We start from the raw sequence: 26887 nt of genomic DNA on the forward strand, positions 1-26887 counted from the left end.
AGATGTTAAAAAGATGAAATTATCCTGAGCACGATTGCCTTTAACCTGTAAAGTGGGAATTCTACACCTATTCATACCTAGCTTTTAAATGCAGAGCAGTACCAAGACAATGGCTAGATGTGACCTATCCCTATCATAATACCAAGGGTGAAAGGCAGAGGTTTTTCCACACCCTTCCTGTGACTATGTTGCATCCTGAAGCTGTGTGTGAGGCTGGGCCCAAGCCAGGTTTTGACATTTGGCACTGCAGTCCTGACTTGTCCCTGCAAAGCCTTTCCTGCCAGTTATGCAGAAGTTTACACTTGCAAAGGTTCCTCTAAGCTCCTGCAGCTCCTTGTTTTCCCTTTGCTGAATAGATCACGTGTAGGTTCAACAAAGTACTTTAATTTTATGCCATGAAAGCACTTACAAACCTACAAGCACTTTGTTTGATCCTGATGAGGCGTTACAAGCAGTTGTCCATACAAGAAGCTTTTATTGAACCTTAAACTGATACTGTCACTCACGGCTCTTTGATCAGATAGATCTGCCTCCTGGCAGGGTGCTGAAGTAGGTAACAAGAATGCATCATTACCTGAACTTTCCTCTTTAGTTCAGAAGCCAAACTCTAATTGCTCATTACAATACCTTTATTGCATTAAAGTTCAATTAGCAAGTGTCAATTAAGATTTACACAGGGGGAGAGTGGAGAATTCTAATCCTTCTGTTAGCCAAACAGAGATGCCAGCAAATCAAATCTTCATAGGCACATCTTTATTCCTTTGATTTTTCTTAACAGGCTCAGTCAGCCGTGTTCTGCAGGAGCAGAAATTAATGCCACCTCCTTGACTTGAGTGAAGCTATAAATGTTGTTTTACGTAAGCCAAGGATCTGGTCCCTACTGTTTAAGAACTCAACATTTCCTTTCCAATTGTGTTTTCCACTCTCCATTATAAACAACTAAACATATTAGAAAGGGGGAAAAAACCCAACAATGCAATAAAATAGAGATTTCCAATTCATGTATCACCACAAGAACAGGGACATGACCCACAAGCGTCAGAAAACAATCTCTGAATCTTTGACAGCTGAGGAGAGGATGTGTGATCTTCACAAGACACACCCCAGCATCTAAAGCCTAACTCCACAACATATTTCAAATAGCAACTTAACAGCTGGTTTTGCCTAAGATTTGAAATGCTAAGAGATTTTAGATTAGATGCCCATAACTTGCACAGATACATTTGATTTAGGCATTTTTATTGTCAAAGACAAGTAGCACACCTCAGGCTTCTATACTGCCAGAAATTCTACAACAATCTCTTTGGTTGTATTTTCCCTATTAGGAATTCTTCAAGGGAAAAGAGGGCAGCAAAGGAATGCTTTCACATCAGTGGAGAAAATACATATGCACCTGAAAGTACATGTGATAAGTATTGATAGTCTTTGGTACTCTCCTATGTAGAGGGAAGTATAAAATCACGTATTAATTAGTAAAAGAGAAACTTGTAACTTGTCTGCTTCTGCACTAGCACCCACGATTTTGTGCTCTGAACTGACACATTTTGAGTCCTGTTCAAGAGGTCAGAGACACCCCTAGCTCTTTATTCACTCGATGTGCAGTCAACACAGACCAAGGTTCCAAGCTGTTTTACACATGATACCAAGATACTGCATGCTGAGGCGGCCACAAAGCAGAGGAGATAGACAATGCCAGCAACTGCAGGTTAATCATTATTTACAACCAAAATAACCACATGGAGCTATGAAATAAGTCAGGAACAAAGCCACAAGGTGTCAGTACTGGCCTGTGTATTTAGAAAATAACTATCGCTGCATGAGTCACTATTTGTTATAACCTGTGTTACTGAGCATTTGCAAACATTCAGTTGAGGTTAATCTCACTTCATAAATTCACCTCAGTTTAGTGACAAAGTAATACCATCTTATGATCAATGAAAAATACTTAATGTAAACTGTTACAGTTTCACTAGTACCAAAAGCAAAACAAGAATAAATTAAATTCAATGATTTAAGATACAACCTTTGCAACTTCAGGTCATCTGCATACCATCTGCATATACCTTTGCATTTTGGGCTAATGAAAAAATTATTATTTTATGCAGCTCAACTGCTAAGATGAGAAGGCTCCAAATTAAATGTCATTTACAAAATATTGGTGAAAATTAAAAACCAATCCTTGGGAACACCATGTCTGATTGCACCCAGTGATTAGAGCCTGACTTTATTGCAGAAACAAGTTTGTTCAACATCTCAGTTAAAGTGTACAAAATTATCAGCAGAGCAACTCTTGAATGATTCACACAGAAGATCGACTCTTGTTCAGTTAACAAGGGGAACCAAATGCATGGTTGTAAGGCAGAGTAGTCAATAGCACCAACACAAAAGTGTTCAATCACTGGAAAAAGCATGAAAAACAGTGGCAGTAGGACCTGTGGATGGACTAAATCCAGAGCACTATCTTTCATGGTTATCCCACACGATAGCTGCGTGCACAGAACACGAGCTGGATATACAGAGATCTGAGTAACACAGAAATGTTTGGGATTCATCAAGTTTGTGACAAATCCCTCACCAGTCTGTCAGCAGTCATGTAATGCAAGACAAACAGAATATAATTTAAATAGATTTGGTATGTGTAATGCCTCTACTGATCATGATGCCTTGGACAGTGCACAAGTAGCTGACACACAAGATCCATCCTTTCTTGCAGCCTGCAGCTATAGGCTTGCAATAATACTACAAACACAATAAACAGAGCACACAGTGTAAAAGCAATACATTTCTTGTTGCCCTGAGCCAACTTTTCTTCCTAGTCCAACAGTAAGGAGGAGTAAGGAGCTGAAATACCTGCTGAAACCCGAGCAGTCTCAGAAATTGAAGCATCCCTGTTTGAGACACTTCTACAGCTGCTTTTGCTTTCTGAGTATTATGGCACTTCCTCCTCTCTGTTGTCAGTTTCTAATATACTTTCATTTTCTTCTTTTCTGCAAAAGCCTGTTCTGGCTGCTTCAGAAGCCATTTTGGCCGAGGAACAGGGCAGTGATGACAGTAGATAAAGAACACCCAATTTGTAATACTGCATCTTGATCATATTTGTATCAAATAGTTACAAAAACACAGCACAGAGGCTAACACAGGAACCTCTAAATCCTACATACTTAAAACAATTGGCCATGTGGTTAATACTTTACTGAAATAGAACTTATCACATTTACTTACAGCTTCATTGTGATTCACATAGTGGAAAAAAAAGGGCAGTCTTCTCACATCTGTTAATTTGCTAATGACCAGCCTCACTGACTTAAATGGAATTAGGATAAGAAATTCAAGACCATGGCACAGGAAGGAATTATTCACATAGGCAGCGCAGAGGGTTCTTTAACCTCAGGGAGACTTTTTTTTCCCCTTTATAAATGCCATACCACACATTTTCTTAGACTAAAAAGGCATTTATTGCAACAGTTTTATAAATATCATTGTCTGTCACTGTCAAATTGCTAACAAGGCTCACTTGAACACCAACATTTAGTATAAAACAGATGTTACAAAGCAATACTTTAGGGCATGCATTGATTGTAAAGTAGTCCCATAGGTCACTGTAATTTCATTATCTATTCATTCAGTGTTATTTTTGCTGAAAAGACTAGAGCACAAAGAAGTTTGACAAATTCTTCTGGACTACAAAACCTCCATTCTGCATTCCTATCCAACCAAATGCTCATTGACTTCACATGGCTGCTGAGTATTGGCATACAGAATGAAGCCTAGCATAGAGAATGCAGAACACCACTTAACACTATAGTTACAAGTTCCTTATTTGTATGTTTTATCTGTATATTAGTCTTGACAAAGAACTGAATAAATTCAAAAGGTAGAGATGGCATTTCAGGTTCAACCATTACATTTCATGTAATAAGAAACAAGTGGCAAGAGTTAACATAGTTATGACAGCCAGCTTATTTGCAAAGAGGTTAAAGCAAACCAGACCTCAGGATATATAAATCAGAAATACCAAGATATATCAGGCATCAGCTATAACCTAAACAGAACTCAACATGCTAATAAAATATATCTACCTAAATAAAGGCTGGGAACATCACACACAAATGTCAGGGTCCCATTGTTTCATTTTTCTAATGAGTTAATAGGTCTGAAATTTAATATTTGAATCTCTTTGTCAAGACTTAAATGATAACTCCAGCTTTTAAAATTCTATTGTAATTTTTTATATTTCAATATTTATCATTCATTTCATATCACCAAAAGTAAAAAACTGAAAAAGAACCCATTGCTTTCTGTATTTCAGAAAGTATTTCAGAAACAGATACCATTAAATAACAAGATTTTTTTTTCCTCCTAGGTTTAACTGTGGCATCTGTGCTTCCTTTCTTATTACCCTAATACTCTATATGACAACATTCTTTTGACTTATTGAACTTATTATTGTTTCAGCTTATATGCAAAAAAAAAATGAAAATAACACTGTAGTACGTCTGAGGATAATTTTTGTATTGAAGAAAGAAGGAGTGTGTGTGTAAGAACTGCAAACATAAACACCACACACATAATAGCTCAGGTTTATATATTTTCTTCCTGTATCATTCTGCCTCCCCAAAATCAGCTAGGAGTCAGGGAACATGTAAGGTTCTGTGTTTTGTCTTGTCTCCAGAACAGAATTTAGACTATCTCGTATAATCTTGTATAATTCTCAGACTTTACATGCACACACAAATATCTTCAGATAAATCACATTGCCTAAATATTAATTCTGTTAAGAATACTTTTCATTTTCTAAATCTTACAGATCACTGTTGTGAAAAATCAGCAGGAATATTTTTATTCCTTAGCACAAAACCTAAGTGATTTTTTCATTTATTTAGTCTTCTACCAATACCACCACAGGAAATTAAACTGAATGACGTCAAAACTAAGAGAGAGAGATGAAGCTAAATCACGAGTTACCATAAAATGTTCGCTTCCCTGAGTAAGCATTGGAGCCATAACAGATTTGCAGCTGCTCAGCACTTCTGAAAAATCCAATTACTTCTTCAAGAATGCAAATATGAATTTAAGAATCATTTAGAAACAGTTCAGAAAAGTACTAGTAATTTTGTAATGCTCTAAAGAGTAAAACACCTTTACAGAAAATGTCTTAAGAATGCCACATGAAAGTTCATCTTGTAAGGACATTCCTAATTAGCCTTTAATTGCAGATCAGATAGAGCCTATGTGGAGCAGCAGCTGTTCTAAGATAGAGGATGTGAAGTCCTGCACTTATTCCAACCTCACATTGGTTTGGAAGAACATTCCTACTTAGCTAAGAAACACAGAAAGAGGGCAAAAGCAACAGTTGTGAATGGCTATGGAACCATGTCAAAGGAAGTTCAGATGGGACCTTAGAAAAAGATTCTTGTCTAAGAGGGTGCCCAGTCACTGGAACAGGCTCTACAGGGAAGTTCAAGGAGCATCTGGATGATGCTCTGAGTCATATGGGTTAGTTTTAGGCAGTCCTGTGAGGAGTACAGTGTTTGTTGGGCTCCAAGATCCATATGGATCTCTTCCAACCTGATATAGCCTATGAGTTCTAACCAAAATACTCAGTAATCTAAGGGAAAAAAAAATCTGTCCCCTTCTTTACAGCAGATTTTTTGCTACTGCCAAGTTGTAACACAGATTTTCAAAGCAAGTAATGTCTTTTAAGTCTACATTTTCACACCTATCAACTCCATAAGCTGCACACATCCTCTCTGACATTTCAAAATTGCACTGCTTTTGCCTCACTATCTGAGCTCAAATTAGGTAAGTTAAGTAACCATGTTTAAGCATATATAATTCTAGCAAGCCTACTGTGAAAGTAGAAAAAAAGTTACCAAAGGGATTACTTCATATTTATAAAAAATGTTTAGAAAAGGAAGGCTTACCTAGATCTCACTATGTATTTGCAAAAATCAGATACCTCGACATACAAACTGCATATAAATAACTAGATAAGAAAAAAAAAATGTAAAAAGCTGGAATATGGTTAAGAAAATTATTTTCTTTTTTTTAGTAATTTTTGTACACAAGGACTTGACATTTCTTTAAAATCTTCCTTTTAGATCCATCTCTATCCTGGGTAGGTTGAGGGAGAGCCCCCCAGAGAGACTGCTACAGAAATACTGATAATAAAATTTCAATTAGAAGAGCTAACGTACAAAGCTGTTAAGATTTAGAGCTCCCATCTTTTGATACTCAGACTGCAGCCATCAGAGAGTACCTGGTCACTGGCCATTCTACAAACTGAGCAGGTACTCCCTGCTGCAGCTGACTGCTGCTGTTGCCTCTGGGGTCTTGTTGGGTTTTTGTACCTCTGAAGGCCAGATCAAGCCTCCAGCTCTTAACTTGGAGCTTGACAGCAGAGGACATCTTGTGGCATGGTCTGACCTGATCATCAGCCCTTAAACAGCTGGGACCTGTCTGACAGCCAAAATCTCTCTCAAGTCAGACTCTACTCCTTCCTAACTGTACATCAAGTAATACTTACTTGCATAAATAAACACTGCCAGATGGGCACTGCCACATGTAAATTTATACAAAAACCAGAAATTACGCCAAAACCATTAGCCCTTCTTTGTTATTTGTCCTTACTACCAGTCTCTCCATTCTTCTGTTCCAAACTGTCTGGAGTCACCAATGCCTCACTGTGCAGCATTCAAGCAAACTGCTTTGCCAGTTTCATTACATGGGGTTGAAAAGGATCACATCAATTCTTGTAAGCCATGCACATCCACAGCTCCATGAAGCACTGAAACACTGTAATATTTAAAAGTATTTCTGATTCTATTATAAATCTAAGGCTCTATGCAAAGTCATCTTCTGTATAAAACACTAACATAATAGCTACTTCTGAAAATAACTGGTATTAGACCTTATGTAATCCTCTGAAATACATATTTTGTTCTTGCTATGTCTATTACCAAATACTTTGGGGAAATTATTTGGAGATGTTAAAACAAGAAGAGGGTGGGGGGAAGTACACCTGCTACACAACAGTGTGCCAAACTAATGAAACCATAGAGTAACAAAATGCCATTTAAATGCTATTAAAGTTAAATAATTTGCATATAAACTTTAATTCTGCCTCTGGAGTACTGGAAAGTGCAAATGCCAATGGACCAAGAAAAGATGTGAAAGGCCAGACAGAGGGTCTACCCTCTAAAACTGGAATAATTTTCTTTTTTGTAAATCTCTCATGCATTGGAGGGATGAGAAAGTAAGAACAGAAAAAAAAAAGAAAAGAGAAAAGAACGCCTCTGTCTTCCCTTGAACTTATAGCAGTTACTAAGAAATAACTTCTTAGCTATTTAGTACATAGAGGCAGTCGCAGGGCTCTTTTTTCAGGATATGGTGCCCCAAGTGAGCTCCAAGACCACTGCCTGGGTGCCATGCTGACGTACACCACACGCCAGTGATTCTCTAATCCCTGTGCTGAAGATTGGGAAAGTCAGTGCCAAACACAGCTTTAACATCATTTAACCCAGACTGGGGGTTTCTTCAGACTAGGGAGGCCACAAGTGTTTATTTTCTTACTATCCAAGTAGTGCAAAACCCATCAAGACAAAGAAGGCCATAGAGGGAGTTCAAACTTTTCTCATCAATACATTCTCTTTCAAAAACAGAATACTTCCCTTGTAATAACAGAAGACACCATCACCCATTATCCAATTACATTACCAAATCAGTTAGGTGCTTTTTTTTTTTGAGGGAGAAATCAATTAGCATTTCACCTATACCTTAAAAAAACCCAGTTATCTGATACCAGCAATGAAAAAAATATGAAAAAAAAAAACCTTTCTAATTAGTAGCCACAGTCAAATTTCCAAACAACACCATACTCTATATATGCTCTCTCTAAACTCAATGCCTCTGTATGAAGTCATTCTGTAGAAAGAAATTCTTAAAATTAAAGCACTTAGGAAATGTATTCTTAAATAGTTGTTTGGTAGTAATCACACTAAAGAAACAAAAAATTATTTGGAGTGGGAAGTATCTGCCTCCTTTTCCAAAGCACATCTTTTCTTCTAGTTTGTGTTAGTACCAGTCAATTAGAAAAAATAATAAAACAAAAAATCTTTGAAATGCCACAATCAATTAAAAATTACTTTGAAGTCTGTTACTTTATAGTAACTTTGTGTAACAGGGATAAATCCTGCTTTTCAATATTAAAAAGAAAAACAAGAAGACAACATGTGAAACCCAAAATAGTCTCCATGACAAGTTACTATGCCCACTCAAATGTTAACACTTACCAAATATCATACAAGCTTACATACCACGTTTCCCTTATAACCTTTCTCTCCTCAGATTTCATCCCAACTACCAACTTCTAGATACTCATACCTCCATTGTTTGGCAACTTGGATTCCACAGTCTTGATTTTCCCACTGTGAGGAGGAACTCTTAGATAAACTCAGTGCTAAACTCAACCATCCATTTAAATGCCATATAATAGATTGTTTTGCTGCTTCCTGCGGCCTTTTATTTCCTCCCTTTTGATTAGAAACACTTTATTAGGCTAATTAAGTACTGTGAAGCTTAGATGAAAGATTTTTTAGAAGTGCACACTTCTGCTAGTACTTCAACAAGAGAAAAGTATGACAACAAAAACACAGCACACTGACAAGTAATTTGAAAAAGGAATAAAAAAATAATGTAAACTACTTTGCTCTTGCTTCTAATCCTGAACTTTAACCACATCTGGCTCCATATATGTAGAAAACAGATTGACAGCTCTGTCACACAATTTTACCTTGCTATTATTATTGTCATCTATAACATACCTGTGTGCTCAGGTCCAACCAGGCTGAAATCCTATCCTAAATCCAGAGCTCTATTAAAGAAGAAAAGAGAAGCCAAACCGTGTTTCTATCCAAGTTCAGTACCTTTAAATTATTAAATTAGCCCTTTAGTGGGTAATCAAGTAAACAGCTGAAACAGTAAAAACCAAGCCATAAACTAAAGCAACCCTCAGGCTCTGAGAAAGAACTGCAATATCTCGGCTGCCTGAGAGAAAGAATTTACCCTAATGATTTCTTCACTTCACCTGTTTGCTGAATGTAAAGCTCATTATCCAGGCTTTTGCTTATCTGCTCCAGCCAATCTTAAGGCTAAATTACACAGCTGTTGTGGGCCAAAGCAGACCTTACTAGGTGGTCTCTACTTGATCAGATGATGAGTAAGTTAACCAACCTGAGAGAAGTAATTTGTACTAAATAAAGCTACTGTATGCACTTTAGAAGTTCACTTCTGTATTTCTCTTCCTTTTCCTGAACTCTAGTCTAGTAATTTTAAGTGAACGAATCCTTAAAGACATCAATGAAAATATAAAATATTAATCAATCTTTTGAAATAGGGATAAAGTGTTTGTTATGAAGTTAAGTTCATCTTCAATCTAATTCATATACCTTAAGTATAAGTTTGAAGAATTTGGAGCCTAAAAAAACTTAGGTCTACAGACATCAATCTGTGAATAATGATGCAAACCCAACCAAGCTAATTAATCATTTTATACTCCATGCAGCAATGAGAATAGAAAGGAGTTGCATTACATATACTTTACCAGATTCTATGTTAGAGAGTCCTCAAGTGTATCACATTAGATAAAACTTTGGCACTAGTCAGACTTTAATTCTACTTAAGTAGAATTTTTGTGTAAGTTGGAAAGTGAATGAGTAACCTTACCTAAACACATTTGACTGCTATATGTAAACATGTCATACACTTCCTATTATGTAAAGAACAGAAATTCTTCAAGTTTTTGTTATAGTCTGCGGCTCATAAATGCATTTTGACACTTTTCATCTCTGTAAATTTTAGCATTCCTCTTGTACTATTTTATGGTGATAAAAACAGCTAATGTATTTCCTCTTTAGATCATCTTTTTCCACAATACCTATATTTTAGCAGTGGTTTGATGAATGAAAGATACTGCTGTTCTTATTAATCCCTGTCTTTCCTTACAAGTAATCTCATTTATATTTCTTTGTAAGATTACACCAGCTGCCTACAGTCACCCTTAACATGAACAGGATTTAGTGGCATACAACACAGAAAAAGCGATTACTTCATACTACTGCACAATTACTTAAAAATATATTTACATGTCAGCAAAATTGTTTTTTTTTTCATAAAAAGAGAAACATTGATTTAATCTATTAGGAGGACATCCTATGGCTTGTTGGGAACTTTTATAGTCTGCATGTTTTACACCTGGTTTTCCCATGTATGGAGAATTTATATTGCTGTATTCTCCCTTCCCCTTGTTTAAATTATTTTATATCTCACTCATAAAAGAAGTAGGCATTTCCTTCAAAAAGGCTATTGAAACACAATAAAGACATTCATCACCTATTTCTGTTAAAAAAACCATGCTAATGCTTGAATATGCAAGTTTAGTTTTGGAAAGTACTACAGCAAGTACACTTTGAAAAATATTGAAAAAAAAAAGAAGAAATTGGGAGAACTATCCACTACTGAAGGGCAGTTTTTATACTGCTGTGTTGGTTTCCAGGTCTTAAGATTAGAAACTGCACTTGGAGTTGTGCTCTCTGCTCTAGAAGTACCAAATAGCATTTCAGTGTTTTCCCAAATTTGCTTTTTTGTAGCAATTTGGAAGGCAATTTTGTTATTTGATAAGATGTCCATCACTAAATTCACCTGAACACACATACAGGCACCCCTCCCAAACACACACACACATACACACATTGATTTTACAAAAGTCTCATTTTCCTTAAGCAAGTAATCACAACACTGAAAATACTCTTCTATGTGTTCACTGATTTTCTTAAATGATTTGCCACCACTCTGCCACTCAAGGGAGATGGTTATTTCACTCTTCTGAGAAGCTAACTATGTTCAAAAGCAGCTAGATGAGGATGGTGATGTGATATAAATTTCAAAAGAAAAATGCATTGTCCATCCATATAGCCGTCCATCCTGAGAAACTTCCACTGCCAAATTCTTGCTATTTTCCATTGGTCATGGGGTTCCCATCAATAAATAGAAGGTCAGTGCAACAATGAGGAGCAAGCAGAATGGAGAAGAGAAGGTCTGATAGGCAGCTGAAGGCATGAAAATATCTTCGTACTTGTAAATGCTGACAACGCGCTCTGACACCGGTGGAGAGTCGATATCGTGACGAGTTATAGAACCTTTAGCAGGTAAGGGCAGAAAGAAATAACGTCAGATGCAATTTTTTCTGTAACTCTACTGAAGCAACAGGCAGGGAGGTAATTTTCAAACTTATGGAAGCATGCAATATTATGCTGTCAGGGAGTACAAATGAAATTCAAGTAAACAACAAACATCCTTCAAATGAATTAAGAAACTTCTAGTTATGAAGTTCTTCTAAATTCAGCTTTAAGAAGTGGGGATAGTAGATATATAGCCAGGAAAACAAGACACATCCTGTCTCTTTTTTTAAGCATCACGCTGCCAGAATTTTAGCTCATTAAAAAAAAGGGGGGGCAGAGGGTGTGTCTAGTAAGAATCACGTAATTGAAAGACATTCATCAATTTTGGCACATCAACTCAGTTGGTGAGATCAACTTACCCTGGATTGCTGGGCCCCAGGCAAACAGGTAGTACCAACTCAAGTGCAAGTCTACAATGGTTTCTTCTCGGGGAACATAGACAGGACGCTTGAATCGACACGTTACACGGTTGTTTTCAAAAACCCCTTCCTCATCCCTAGCAGGATTTCTCTGGATTTCTTTAGCCCACTGACCAACATTATAGAAGTGCTGTATTCGGACTCTTCCGTTATCATCATGAACACAAGCCATGACATCATCTCCTCCCTACAAGGTTAAAAAAAATTCAAAGATGGCCAACAAAAGGGTCATAAAACACTTCCTCATTTATGTATATATTTATAATTATTCAAAGCTAATCAAGACCTGGGATGCTCTTTCCTTCTTTCCAAGTTATATATACACAAATATTTGTATCCCTAACCAGGTGTCTTCAGTAAGATTGAAAAGCACATTAAGTGATTAGCAATAGTTACATACCCTTACTACCTGTGAATTCTCTTTTGCATCTTTCTAAGAGTTCTTTTACTTAACATATATTTGTAGGATATATCACTCTGACACCACATAATTAATTGATTTGTGGAAGGCTGTTTCCTTTTGTTATTTGTGAAGTTCTGGCATACTGCTGCATAAAATGTTGCAATCTTGAATCCCTGAGGTATACAAAATCCACTGCATGAACTCATGGGCAGAAAACCAATATACTTTAGTGAGACAGAGGAAACAAACCTACTACATATGAGAAAATAATAGCATTGATTACAATAAGTCTTTTCTAATCTCTTCTCATGTTCACTTTGGGAACATAATTTCTCGTATCTCTTATTTCTTATAAGAAATGTTGTAATAACAAAATACAGTATACCACAAGATACAAAGAAAAAATAAAATCAATATGTGCTTCTTCACTTAGCATAAGCAGCCATCAAAGAACCAAGAGACAGAAGGAAGAAGGAGCCACTTATTTGTAAAGGTCATTCATGGAAATACTAAAGGAGTTGCTGGAGTAGTTACTCAAGGTGACTGACAGAGTGGTAGAGCACAGGGATGAGCAGGAACTTCAGGAGTACTACCCCATAGCAGTCTTAGCACCAAGAGCCATCAGAACACTATCCAAGCTGGATGAGTGCCAAGCTATCACTGCTGTATTAAACACAGGCCCTACCCCTCCCATATCCTTCTGACATGTGATCCTGATGAAAGACATGATGCTTGCTACTGTGATCATCCCTTAGTTCTTTATTACAGGGAAAAGAGAGAAAAAGGGTGTATTTCAGCACTATGGGAATATTGCAATGTGCATTTGTAAAAGATGTGCAAGAAGTGGGTGGAAAGGGGACAACTAGGTAAAACACATCCTTGAACAGTTTCTGCACCTTGGTGCTGCTGCAGACCTTTCCAGCTCATCTTGAGACTATCACTGTTCTCCATAACTTATTTCCCAAGTTTAACTTTTATACATCTAAGCACAAATCCCTCATTCTTAAGTACAAAGAGGCAAAAATAAAGGTGTTTTTACACTGAAGGAAGAAAACTAAAAAGGAAAGAAAAAACCATTCTGAATCTCAGTTAACAGAATGACATTTCAAAATCCTACCAAGGCACAAAAGCCTGAAAGTGGAAAAGCATAATGTTATTTGAGACAAAGAAATAGGTCATACAACTTTAAAAAAATCTATTGAGGACACAAAATAGTTTTTTTTCCTTAACTTCTGAAGCTATCCAGGCCACACCATTTTGATTAGGGCCTCCAAAGCACAGCCCATTTCTCAGAGCTAAGCTGTTTTGACCCAGACCCATTTTATCATCAAAGCCTGTGCATCCCAGGACACCAAAACATCCTGGAAGTTGTGAAAAAGATGAAGTCAGCAGGAGAGCCAGAGAGGAAGAGAGATGCTAGCTGGTTTAGCCCAGCTGACTTATGGGCATTATATGATATGTGGAACAAATTTGGAAGCAAAACCTTTTACTTTACACTTCCTTTATTCTTTTTACCAGAAGCTCAGACTTAACCTGCTGCTTGCTGTGCCTGCTTTCCAAGTGGCTCATGAGAGGAGGGCAGTGGGATCCTGGGGTCCACTGCAGGTACCTCAGAGGTACAAACTGGTAACACAATCTGATAGTTTGGGGACAGATACTTAGAGGTGCTGAGCTGCTTTGAAAACCCTGTTGAGTACCTGAATTGGCAAGCTTCTAAATTCTTCTCAAAATTTGGCTGTAAAGCTGTTCTTTACATCAAAACCACAAACAGTTCCTTGTGAAATTAACTGTTCTTTATGACACAAAAACCTATTGTCTTGTGTTTATTTACAGTGTCATATTAAAACATATCTAGTAATGCCTGAGACGCACTTGTCCTCATATTTTCTTTCTGTTTCTCATTTTGGGTCAAATGATGCCTTAAGTTTTAGCTTTCATATTTTCCAGATTGTGTACTGCATTAGTATATAACTCTGAACTTCATATAAAGTGTTAGCAAGTTCTCTTCACAGTTTATTTAGACAAAACAATCCTTTTCCAGCCTGAGAACCAAGGACATTGTTGCAGCTTCAGGCCCAAAAAGTGTAAACAAGAGTGAATTGAGGAGAGCAATTTCAGAGGATGGGACTTTATAAAACTGCTGTTAAGTCAGTGCAAGCCTTCCAATTCACCTTTTTTGTGGGTCCTATCCCAGGACATCTAATTCCTGTATTTTTTCAGACTGCTATTTTCAACACCACAAGAAACAGTCCTTTCTTTGACTTGTGATTTAGGACATAGGTCCAGTATTGTTCTATATACTCAGGAGAGTTTCTGTACATGAACACCGATACTATAAACCGCATTTTAATCCTAAACATTTTACCAAGGATCACAGGCAACACATTTTTGCATAAGTCATCTATTGCCCACATTTTTTAAAGTCCACACATTACATGCTTCTGTTTTGCTCATTGAAATTCAATGAAAAGTGGAGCTTTTGAATTAAAAGCAAGTACAGGAATAAGCATAAAACAGAACCCAATAACAATCCAGAGGAGAGAGAACAAATTTTAACAAGACTTCCTTCTTGAGTATAAATGTTTAAATTAGCCGGAGTAATTTTCTCACAGATTTGTGGCTTCTCTGGAACAACACATGGGTATGAAAGAAACTAAAAAATTTCCCAAGTTAAACAAAAGTGATATAAACATTTATACTGCTGAAAGTAAGCTGATTTTCTCAAGAATAAAATTATTTGCTATTCAGTTTATGATGTGTCTTTTGCCCAATTTACACTGATATAAAGCACAACAGGACATTTCCATGTGAATTGGCTTATCCCTGAGGGCTTTTCTAATGAAAAGGCAAAAAGCTAGTGACATTCAAACATTCAGAGCTGAACTGAAATACTGTTGCAGTTCTCAGAGAAGAAGGGAAAGGAGATGTTAGGAAGGATGAAGGAGTTTTCTGTGAGGCAGTGCTCCCAGGGGGGCTACTGAATGGTGCTTTGTTTTCAGCAAGCCAGTTTTACCTTATGTGCTCTGTTTCTCACAGATCAAATAAATACATGTACATAAACCATTCATATCCCAGCATGTGAACGTGTGTGTATATTGCCAACACGAAAAACTGTACATATCTTACCATTTTCTTGTCTGAGGAAAATCCCACTGCCACCCAGCCATCTGTGTCAGCACTCAACTCAAATTCAACATCAGCTCCAATTCTGCGGTAACTTAGAAAGTAGTCACAAGTCTCTGCATTGCATCCAGGCTTACCATACCTAAATGGAATTGGAAATATACATAACATTTTCCTTGAAATTTCCTGCTATGGAACTTAATTAAGGTTTTGCAAGAAAAAACTAAAATAATGTATTTTGCTACAATGGCAGTAAAGCATATATTCTGCTGGACGTAAAGTAGCATTAATTTTTTGCAAGTATTACTCTTTTAGTGTATAGTATTCAACAAGTACAGCAAACAGTAACACAAAATATTACTCTGTTGGCCTTCATTGCCCTGGTTTTTTAAGTGCTTCATAAAAATACAGGAAAGAACTGTAGGTCCATAACTATGACAGGTATTCTTAAATAAACTAATGTCCTCAATATATGTCCTCAAATAAGGCCATACCATAGCAGTATGGTCTTAAATAGCAAGCATTTATTAAAATGACTATGAAACACCAACAGAGTCACCATCTGTAAAGATAAAGGCATCTGCACTCTTATCTCAGACTGACCTGAAGCATCCCTTGGTTTTTCCACAGTCATCCACTCTGATTTTTGCAAATGGGTCCACAGGAGGAGCAGTAGGAAAAGGGTAACCTGTATAATCAGAATAAACCATTACTAAATAAAATACAAGGACTAAAAATCAATAATACTAAAGAGAAGGTCTTCCAGTAGCATTTACTTTGCTGATAACTGAACTGTTCAGATGAGTGCCTACTTTGCCACATACAAAAGCCACTACTCAGATGATCCTGGATCCAGGTAACAAAGTAACATAAATAACTGAAAACAAAACTTTTCTAACGTTTCCTACATTCATCAAGGGGAGAGAAGAATGCTGGAGGGCAAAAGTTAAATGTAAGGCAGCAGGATCATGGACTATTGCAGTGCATCCTCTCCTTGTGCACTCATAGTCCCTTCAGGAAATCCGTAAGGGAACTGAGTCCTTAGCCATAAATGACAGCACTGGGTATAAATGCAGACAGGGCACCAGATGAAGAGCTGTAGGAATTGATACTGAAAAGACCTTATAGTACATCTTCCTTTATGAAGTAAAATAAAACACACATTGCAGTAAAAGGTAAAAGAGTATTAGGGCAGGGAATTGCCTGCAGTGATGCCTTCAATCACTTGTGATGGCAGACCCAGAAGAGCCAGACTGTGAGAGTTATGATTCCAACCTATCCCATCTGGACTGTAGCACCAAAGAAAAAGTGAGAAAGTTTACTAACAGACCTATTCAGTCTTGGCTTGTGGTGTCTGTTGCATAAGTGCAGATATTTTAATAGGATGTTCTTTTAGTTAGCCAGATAAAAACCAAAGTGCTAGCTGTGGAACTATAAAGTCCTCTGAAAATGCTTCACTGAGTAGGAAAAGTGCTTCATTGAGTGGGAAATTAACACTGCAGTTAGTTACAGCACCAGCACACAAATTTTTGACCTACACAACTTTGGGCATTCGGGAGCCCTGATTTACTTCCCTAGATTTCTGACAATGGTAATGGAGAAAGTATTCTGTAAGCTGCAAATCACAGTTATACTAACTGTATCAAGGGCAGGTAAATTACCCTGCATAAATAAGTTTGCAGAATTTCACAGCAGCGTGTAGTGGTGCATTACTTAAACACAGGTCACAGGACATGGAATTTTCTCACTCCTTACTTATTTTCAAACCCATTGAACAAATGGTTTTCCACGCAGCCTAGCTGCAAAAGCGGTGCTTTAACATTCCACCATTTGTAAATTAAAAAAAAAAAACCACACACCAAAATGCACGACCACGCTGCTTCTTGACACTTTAGGACATCACACGTCCTTTCGAAGCCCACACACCCCAGGACTCCTTTTTACGCCACCAGCTCGGAAACCTTTGCAAGAGGGGAAGGCGAGGGGCTGCCGGCTGGCCCCGCTCTGCGGAAGGCGACGGCTCCCGGCCCGAGCTCCCACCCGGGCGCATGCCGTGCCCGGGGATGCCCTGTCCGGGGATGCCGTGCCCAGGGATTCCGTGGCCGGGACGCCCGCGGAGCGAGGCGGCGGCTCTGCGGAAAGCGGGGCAGGGCACCCGGGCCCCCCTGCAGCCCCGGCCCCGAGCGGCAGCGCCGGCTGAGGCGGCCGGGCCGGCGGAAGATGGCGGCGGGCGCTGGCCTTCGTGCTGAACAGCGCTGCCACCGCCTCCCGCCCGCCACCCCCCGCGCCCGCCCGGCCCGGCCCGGCCCGGCGCTCCCTCCCGGCCCGGAGCTCCCTCCCGGCCCGGGCCCCTCGCCCGCCGCGCCCCGCCCGGCCCCGCCGCCCGGCCCCGCCGCCGCCGCACCCTCCTCGGAGAGGTAGCGCAGGTCGTAGAACTCGCTGGCGAAGGTGCCGTACGAGGAGTCGTGGTGCCGCGCCGCCTCCTCGCCGTGCTCCCCGCCGCCCGCCTCCCGCCGCCCGCCGCCCTCCTCCGCCGGGCTGGCGGCGGAGCCGGCCAGGAGCAGCAGCAGCAGCAGCAGCAGCCGCCGCCGAGCGCCGCGGCTCCGCTCCGCCATGGCGGCGGCGGCGGGGGGGGGGAGGCGGCGGCGCCCGAGCGCGGCTCCGCGGGGGAGCGGGGGCGGCGGCCGGGGGGATCCAGCCCCGGGCACGGGCGGTGCCGGAGGGACCGCGGCGGTGGGCGAAGAGACGGACCGGGAGGGTGCTGGGGGGAAAAGGTGTCGGGGCGGCGTGTGCCGGGGATGCGCGGGGGAGCGGCGTGCGCGGGAGAGGGATGCGCCGGGAGAGGGATGCGCTGGGAGCGGGATGCACCGGGAGCGGGATGCACCGGGAGTGGGATGCACCGGGAGTGGGATGCACCGGGAGTGGGATGCGCTGGCGGTCACAGGCACAGCCCTGGCAGCACGGAGCCCTCCCGCAAAGACCGCCGCTGACAGGTTGCGCGGTGGCCTTCCCTGGATCACTGATTTCCCCATCCCACAGCGCGCCCCACCCAGCAGAAACCCCGCCGGCCGCGGACACGGCTCCCGCAGGCCGGGCACAGCCGTCGAGGGGCAGTACCCAGCCGTGCCTGGCTGCCCCCGTGGCCTCGATTCACTAAAGCCTCTTGGCATGTGCTTCAGGAGGATGTGATAAATCCTGCTCAGTAATTGCCGGGCAAACTTAGCTGTTTTCTTTTTTTTTGTTTGTTTGTTTGTTTTAATTTATTTTATTATTATTATTATTTTTAATGACTTCTGGGATGGGACTGGAGACACAGCGCGACTTAACATTCTTTTCAGGTAAAACCCCATAGCAGTGAGCGTTCGCTATCTGATTGCATGTTCTTTTTTGTATTTTATACAATGTAACTGCAGAAATACCAACATACTCCAAACCTGGCAGGACTGAAGGAATTCCCAGGTTGCCCCCAAAATTGTCTTGGGCTCTGGTATCTGAAGCTGGACTTGCAATGAGGCGTTAAGCATATAAGTGCATTCTTGCTGTGCTCTGTATCCACGAGTTGGTGGAGGAACCATGGCCTTTCATCCCTTGCACTACTTGGGTTTGGATTGCTGTCTTTTTATTATAGCTATAATTTTATTTTTATATTATTGTGCATGGTCACACTTCCTCCTCTGAGAGTCTGGAATAAAATTCGGGAAAACATCAGGGGGAAGGGAGGGAGGGAGAGAGAAAGAAGAACACACAGCAGTCAGTAATATTCTCGAAATTAAAATAAGCCTCCATTTAAATATTTTCTTTTTTTAGTATCAGTGACGGTACTGAGTTACTTTTTGGTGGGGCACTGGGACTGCCCAAGACCTGGGCTGCGTTAGGGATAAGTTCATTCCCGTGGGCTGAGTGGTGGCTTGTCATACCAGAGTGTGCTCAGCTGCATCAAGTGGAGGATGTTAATTCACATCTCCATGGTTTAGTCTGGTGGAATAGCATGCTATTTCTCACTGCAAATAGAGGAATAGCCACACAGAGGAAAAAAATAAGTTGCGAAAATAATACCACTTGCATGCAAATTCAACATGTTCCACGGTAGCATATGGAAAAAGCTATAGGAAAGCAACAGCAAGCTCAACTGCAGAATATTGAGTCCCTTCTCCCTGCCCAACTGAGCTTGGCAAACTTTAGCAGGCTAGTGGAAAACAAGCAAACAAATGGCAGTAGAAAAACCCTTATAAATCAGGCTAAGAGGAAAGTAAGACTGCAGCTTATTCTTTCTGGCAATAATTAACTCTGATGAAGGCCCCCCATCTCCCTTTTTGAAATAGCTAGCTGAGAGTTGTGGTGCCTGTGAAGAAGCATTTGCTCAGCAAGGGAGCAGCTGTCAGCTGCATGCTGGTTTCTCCTCCCTGGGAACAGGCTTTAGCACACTGTGATATGGGCAATGCTTCACAGTTAGTGTAAACACTTAGGATATTTGTCATGTATTGTTTGTGCCTACATGACACCTATCATTTTAAATCTGGCAGCTGAGATATCTCTCTGTGATTACAGTGGAGCTGCGCTGATTTTCTAAAGTGAAGATATGGCTGAGACTGACCTTCCTCCTAGTAAATCCTTACAAATTAAAACTAAAATACTCCTGAATTTTTTGTTGTTTAGTAGAACCTCTTGTGGTTGTCTGAAGGTCATCCCTATCTCAAAAGTTGGTTGCTCAGGGAAGTCACATCACATTGAGACAGGTGGAGCTCTAATGAATAACTTCAGTTTTCACCAGACAGGAAGGTCTATGCTGCAACTAACAGCACTGCCAGAAGTACTGCAGGAAAGATCCTTATCTGATTAAGTAATTGATGTTGTCATAAAAAAAAAAAAAAGCATTAGCAGAAAGAGCCAAACTGCAATTGCATGAGCAGCCTTAACCCTCAAATGCCTGAACTCTCTGAATGCCACATTTCTCAGCTTGCACGTGCTTGTAATGCTTTTCTCAGAGGAGACACAAACAAGCAGCGTGAGTACCACAGGTTGGAAGTCCTCTGGCAGCAGGAGTCCTCTTGCTTTTGCTGAATTAGCGGTGTGAGCATTTCCACCATTTCTTGCACCATCACCTCCTGCCTCAGGGGAGTCTAGCAGTCAAAATCTTTGGATGATTAATTGCTCTAGCTCGGGCAATTCTGTGGTGCTAGCACTCAGTCTGTGGGTGTCTTCTCAGGACTGGAGACCAGACTTATCCCCAGCCTATCCTTGAGACCCACTGTTCTTTCTTGGCTATTTTTGTCATTCACAGTACACCTTTCCCCAGGAGGCTCATGCTTTTTGGGCCCTTTGGACTAGAAATTAAAGTTTCAGGTATAAGTTGTAGTTTATATAGCAGACATTCAGAAAAAAAAATCATAGTTCTCCTGGTCATTTCCATCCAATCAACATGTACTGAAAAGTTAGTATGTATCCATCAGTGCTGACAGAAAACAACTCCTGAGACAGCAGTTTTCTTACAGCAAATCTGTAGTAACCTGAACCAGAGTTTGTAATTCATATGCAGTTTTCTCAAACTCTTAACAACACTCTTGTTCGATGTGGGGAATGTATCTACTCTACAAGTGATTTATCTTGGGCTTTCCTTTAATAAACAACAATAAATTGAGAAACTGTTGAATCATAAGTTTTCATTAGTAGTCATTTATCCTGTGCTCTAGTTAACCACCTGGGACTCTACAGAAGCATGCTTGTGGTGTTAGTTACTCAGACTAAGACATGGGAGAAAAAATGGTTGGAATTTCTTGCAAGCAGAGCTTTTTTCACAGCATACAAAACAGAATGATGATGAGAAATATGTCAAATGCCAATAGACGAAGTACATTTCCTATGAGAACAGTGAAAACTAAGTGACTGCCTTAGAAAAACCAAAGCATTACAAAGGAAACAGATGTGTGCTATTTCTGAAAGCAGCTCACGAAAGAGATGAGTGAGCTTTTTGGAGGCATGGTATTGCTTCAGATCTTCTGGAGAAAGGCAAGAAAATATAAACTCTAAATATGCTATCATGCAAATAAAAACTGCATTAGATCCTTAGATCATCTTTTGCTCAGCACTGGTGAATTTTTCATTTTCTGCTGTCACTGAGTTATGTATCTGGTCTTGCTTCAAGAGTGATTGTGCCATTAGTGCCCACAACAGCACTCCTTCCTTAACATTAGTCTAATGTAGGAAAAAAACAGTGTTTCCAAGCTCTTTTCCACAAGCATAACATACACCAATCTAAAGATTAAGTCCAGAACAAAATCAGCGTGAGTTTTGCTTCAGTAAGAACTATGGACCCTACCCAAGGTATATTAAAACTGCAGTTTTGTTATTTAGTTAGTTTGTTTAGGTGTTTATGTGTGTGTGTGTTGGTTTACATCAGGTAGTTTATAACTTTTCTCCCAAGGCTGCATTTTTTTACCTTCTGGCACTCTTTGCTACCCCAGCTGGAATGCAGTTCTGGGAGCTGTATCTACCCTGAAAGCCGGATCTACCAGAATGTGGCACAATCTGCACCAGGAGGTTCTAGAGCAAAATGGTTCACTTTTTTTTTTAACAAGTCCTCATTAGAAAGAGGTTATTTATAGTGTTATTCTAATAAGGAGCCAAAACAGAGCTGCCTTTTATTAGAACTTGCAATGAAGGGCATTACACTGAGGCCTCCCTGTGCATAAATACCACTTACTTACTGTGCAAAAGTTGGCCTGGAGAGCAGAAAAATTCAGCTTGTATTAGCAAAGAGTTCATTTAGGTAGGAAAGTTTTAAAGAGTTTAAGCAGCATTAATTCAATTAATTCCACATGTGACAATGTCATTTTATCCTAATTATTTAAGAATTCAGAAATGAGGGGGGGGAAAAAAAAAGGGAAACTCTGATCCCTGATGAGACTTCATCTGAAGTAAAAGTCCTGTAAGTTTGCCTGTTGGAAAATAACCATTTAAAGCAGCCTTTCCCCAGGCCAAATACAGATATCTCTGAATCAAAATAATAATAATAATAATAATAATAATAATAATAATAATAATAATAATAATAATAATAATAATAATAATAATAATAATAATAATACCCTTATATTCTAGGTGAATATAAGTGGGTGAGAAAGCAGCAGATGAGCTCCTTTTGGCTCATTCCTCTGCAGTGAAGGTGCTTTTTATATGTCCTGGCATTTTCAGCCAGGGGATCTGAGGGACATAGGTCTTGGTCACTCTGGGGCACAGTCTCCTGGACGATATGCTTTGTTTCAAACAACCCATGAATAAATTCCGGGATTAGGGCAGTTTTCTCTGTCTCTTGGAGTCGTTGGAGTGCAGGTGAAGAGCAGCCCCCAGGTTCCGGGAACATGCTCTAAATCTGGCTTAGGGATGGAGCATCCCTGTCACCAGCCGCTGCTCCTGGTGCTGCTGGCCCCCTGCCCAAACACACCCAGCTCTCTCTACACTGATTTTTGGGCTTGTGTTGCAGGACAGGTGCCTTCTCTCTCCCCCCGCAAATGCAATAACGCGTTGCGTTCCAGCCGCAAGTGCAGCTTCGGGGTGTTTTTGAGGAAAGGGGGAAGGAGGGGCAGACGAGAGAGAAGAAATCGAGGAGACAGAGGAGAGAGTCCGCAGGATACAGCCGGTTTGGGCTGGGGACGGTGCGGCCGGCAGAGATGGGCACCCCTGCCCGCTGTGCCCGAGCATCGCCCCCGCAGCCGCCGGTCCCGCAGCGCCGGGGCTGGCAATGGCACCCGCCCGCCGCCGAGCGGCACCCGGGCACCGAGGGACAGCCCGGGGCCCGGAAAACGAAAAACACGCCCCCATCGCGGCGGCAAGACGGAAAACTGGGCTTTTCCCTCTCCGCCAGCAGGAGGAGGACGGGGGGACGCTGACGGGGAGCCCCTTAGAGCCAGCCCGGGCAGCCTGAGGCAGCCGAGATCGTCCCTGCTGATCATCGTGAACCAGGAGCACACGCGAATGGCTGGAAAACTAGTGGGACTGCAAGTGAGACTTCTCCCTTCTTAAGCAATAGCAAGGAAAAGGTTTCTGGAGCGGTAGGGTGAGTTATACAGCGAGGAAGGGAAATTCCAGCCCAAATTCCAGCTTTCGTCTCAAGCTTCCCTCCTTGCATATCACTATCTACCAGGCATGTCTGTAGATGGCAGAGCCAGTCTGGCGCACAAGCGGCTTCACTGACTTTAAAAAAAAAAATCTCTTCTTTTGTTAATATGAAAACTGGGGAAAATTAATTATATCAAAGGCTTTGGGTACCAAAGAAGCCCACAGTAATGGAGCAGAGTTATACCTCTCAAAAACTTCACTACAGACTTTGGTAAGATCCACAAGGTGCATAGGACTCTTTGAACCATGGATACAGGGACAAACTAAACATAGAACAAGTTTCTCTGATGTAGAAAAGATCCCATACATCTGCTGGTGGTATGACAACAAACAACCTTGGAGAATCTGGATTTATTGTTTTGAGTTGCTTGTAAGCTCTGTTAAAGAGAGAGACATTTTTAATATTGTCTTTTATGTAAGTTGCTACTAATATTTAAATTAGCTAGTTGCTACTAATATTTAAATTTTCTCCCCACAAAATCAATGAACTGAGAGTTCAGTGTGGCTTATTTATCCAGAAATTCTAGAATACAGGAATGCTGATGAAACAGTGTTATTGAACAGAGCAAAACATTTTGCAAAAGACAAGATTAAGAAACATTTATACCACATAGTGTGGGAATAAAAACATCATATCTGAGGTGAAGTTGGGGATCTCTAGCCACTCTTACACCTCTTTTTTTTCTATTAACTGAAAAATTGGAGCATTGATAAATGGTTAGGATTTTCTAGTTAAGATCTTCATGTGACCCAAACCATAAAGAATACTGAACTTGTTTCTTGTTTCTACTGTGCAGGTATGTCATATATCCTAGGGTTAATTCAGTGGTTTACATACAGATGTTAACAAGGATAAAACTAATTAAAAATAAGTATTTAACTGGCTTATCTTCATTTGGCATTCAATATGTGCCTGGAGGAAAGGTTTCCAAGAGCCCATGCTGTGCAGTAGCCCCTTCCCTTACACTTCAAAAAAATGAGAGCATGTTATGAATTCTGAAGCCATTTCAGTATGCCATTAAGCTGATGGTTATGAGTTTAGTTCTGATGCTGTTGCTATGCCAATTTGAGACAGGAAAACAGTCTCTAAGCATTTACTGAAAACATTGCTCATCAATTGGAAAAAAAGAAAATGGGGAAAAAAATCCAGACATCAATCTGGTACTTGCAGAGAAACACAAGCTCCCCTGTTCTGGCAGCCGCTTCTCCCACATGTGCACAGAGCCCTCTCCCTGCCATTGTGAAATAGTCACATATGTCAGCCACCCAAAGATGTAGCAGTGAAGAGCAAAAGAGCACCAAACAGAGGCTTTCTTGCCACTCCTCACAGGCAGTCACAGTGTTGCTGAGTTGACACCCAACAGTTTTACCAAGCTCAGGCCACACTGGGGCAACAACATTTTTCTCCCTAAGAGTTGATGAGCGCAAACCCTGAACCCAGACATAGAAAGAGCAGTTAAACAGTATTTACTCTGTGATATAGACAGTTTAAATTTGCCCTCTGAACATCCTGTTGGACCATGAGACATTAGTTTTTCCACTCCCTTAGGCCTTTTGTGCCCTGGCCACATGCTGAAGGAAGAAATTGCAGGTGTATAGAGTACAATAGGTTGAGGAGGCGAGATGATTTAATTGTGCAGGCTCCAGGCAAAATGCTAACTGCCAGGCAGGACTGGATGCTACTCTAGTCCCAGCTCTGAGCATCCCTCAAGGATAGAGTTAATGGTGTGTGGCACCAGGGACTGCAAAACAGCACAGCTTTTTCCATCCATGGTAAACCATGCTGCTTCTCATGAAATGTCTCAGCATTGAGTTGAAGTATATTTAGAAGCATTCACATTTGCTAAAACAACACAAAGAAAAAACCTCAAACTCATCAGAACTCTCATTCGTAGTGAAGTATTTATCTACTTTTACCCAAAGTAAAAGTCAAGAACAAGGCTTTGGTTTTCTAATCTTTTTTGGGAACCACAGTTCTTCTTTGTTTCTATAATTTTGTTCCAACTCATGACATCATACTGTTGCCTATTGTATTCATATTTATTTTGTGTGCCAAAAGGAGTTTAACAGCATCAGAAAAGGGAATTTGGATACTTTGCTTAGTGTTTATCCATGGGAAAGTTTTACTTTTGGTTCTCAATTTGAAGAAATTTCTCAAAACACAAGAAACTCCTGCTTCTGACCAGCTGCTCTCTAAAGATCAGTCCATGTTAAGTTGAGGTTGCTGCAGTCACCCCAGCCCCTCCACCCCTCTGCCTGCCCTCGCATGATGACTCAACCTCTAATGACACAGTCACACATGGGTTTTTCCACAGCACCTGTCCCGTTTGACAGCCTGCAATGAATGAAAGGGTTGAGCAATGTTTATTTTTATCTTCTCTTTTCTATTTGAGTTCTGGTTTGGGGACGACTGTCAAAAGCATATTTAACCACTCACTTTTAAAGACTTGCACGCATCCTTCCAGTTGCATCCCCGTGCTTATAAAATTGACCTTCAGAACTACAGCTAAGTAAAGTCACAATTGCTGAGTAGAAGACTATTTTACTTTACTTTTCTGATTGAAGACGAGACCCAGCAGCATTTTGTGTTTCTCATAAGGGAACATTTCATCTTTGGGGGGAAAAAGGAGCTCTTCCACCTCTTCCACAGCACTGTAGTTTTAATAGAGTCATTCTGCCCCTTCCACACAGGAATGCTATTACAGGTATTGCATGTAAAACATTTAGCAGGACAGCTGGAGATGGGACTGAGGGATCATCACACAGACAATGCAAGCTGTGTCAACTAGCACTAGCTTAACAAGCATGTAGGCACAACTGCAAAAATAAACATTTCTTGTGCTTCCTTGATCCTTGTTTAAATGATTGATACTCACATCACTTTCCTTTTTCTTCAGTGGTTGTCCTCTATCATCAGGAGTCTCATTTCCTTGCGCTGTTTTCCTTCTATCTGTTCCCATACTGGGAGGGTTTGGCAGGTACCTGACCCAAGAAGGGGCTGGCAGAGAGCCTGAACAGATGCAAACCCTCAACCCCTTCTTTTACCCCAAACTTTTCTCTTCAGTCCTGGCTGCTCTTCCCCTGGAAACCCACCCACTTCCACCGAACATTTGCAGACAGAAAAACTTCCTCTGTGTGTGTGCAACCACGACCGGCAGCGGCACACATCTGCCAGCTCCAGCTCATCAGGTGTGCTTGGCCAGCAGAAATAGCAAAATGCATGCCCTGCCAGCATAAGAAACCTACAGTGAAACCTTTGATGCTTGCACGAACAAGAGCATGAGTGTTTTGATTCATTCATGAAGCGCTTTCTCTTCTCCACTTACCAGGAGGAGGAAATAGGATGGCCATTCAGGGCTATGCAGGGGACCAAACCTTTGGCTCTGTGTGCCCTGGAACTGTGGTTCCCATCTGCTTACATCAATCCCTTTTTACAGATTAGTTCCTCCAACCTCCATTACTGGGCAGTAGTGGGGCGATTGCCCACAGGGGATTGTATCATTCCTTATCCATGACCAGAGTCATTGCTTTCCCTGGCATTGCTTTCCCCTGGCTTTTCTTAACACATGCAGGCATCTGCAGCCCCTATT

At 40.8% G+C, this 26887-nt stretch overlaps 1 protein-coding gene across 1 annotated transcript; it reads right to left on the minus strand.

Moving 5' to 3' along the window:
- Positions 1-3431: 3431 nt before the first annotated feature.
- Positions 3432-17825, minus strand: FRRS1L (ferric chelate reductase 1 like). Its single transcript, XM_030943383.1, has 5 exons — positions 17587-17825; positions 15786-15870; positions 15186-15324; positions 11597-11843; positions 3432-11195 (listed from the first exon to the last, which is right to left on the minus strand). Exons 1-5 carry the CDS (start codon positions 17795-17797, stop codon positions 11023-11025), a joined length of 855 nt encoding a protein of 284 aa, XP_030799243.1. The 5' UTR covers positions 17798-17825; the 3' UTR covers positions 3432-11022.
- Positions 17826-26887: the final 9062 nt, after the last annotated feature.

The sequence above is a fragment of the Camarhynchus parvulus genome, chromosome 2 (assembly GCF_901933205.1).
Source record: "Camarhynchus parvulus chromosome 2, STF_HiC, whole genome shotgun sequence".
NCBI classification, from domain to species: Eukaryota; Metazoa; Chordata; class Aves; order Passeriformes; family Thraupidae; genus Camarhynchus; species Camarhynchus parvulus.

Excerpts from the sequence above, each read along its gene's own strand:
- FRRS1L (XM_030943383.1), bottom strand. The coding sequence starts at position 17,797 with ATGGCGGAGCGGAGCCGCGGCGCTCGGCGGCGGCTGCTGCTGCTGCTG. Across the intron at positions 15,871-17,586 it reads GCGCTACCTCTCCGAGGAGG|GTTACCCTTTTCCTACTGCT; the intron begins GTGCGGCGGCGG and ends CTGATTATACAG. Across the intron at positions 11,196-11,596 it reads CTGGGGCCCAGCAATCCAGG|GTTCTATAACTCGTCACGAT; the intron begins GTAAGTTGATCT and ends TACCTGCTAAAG.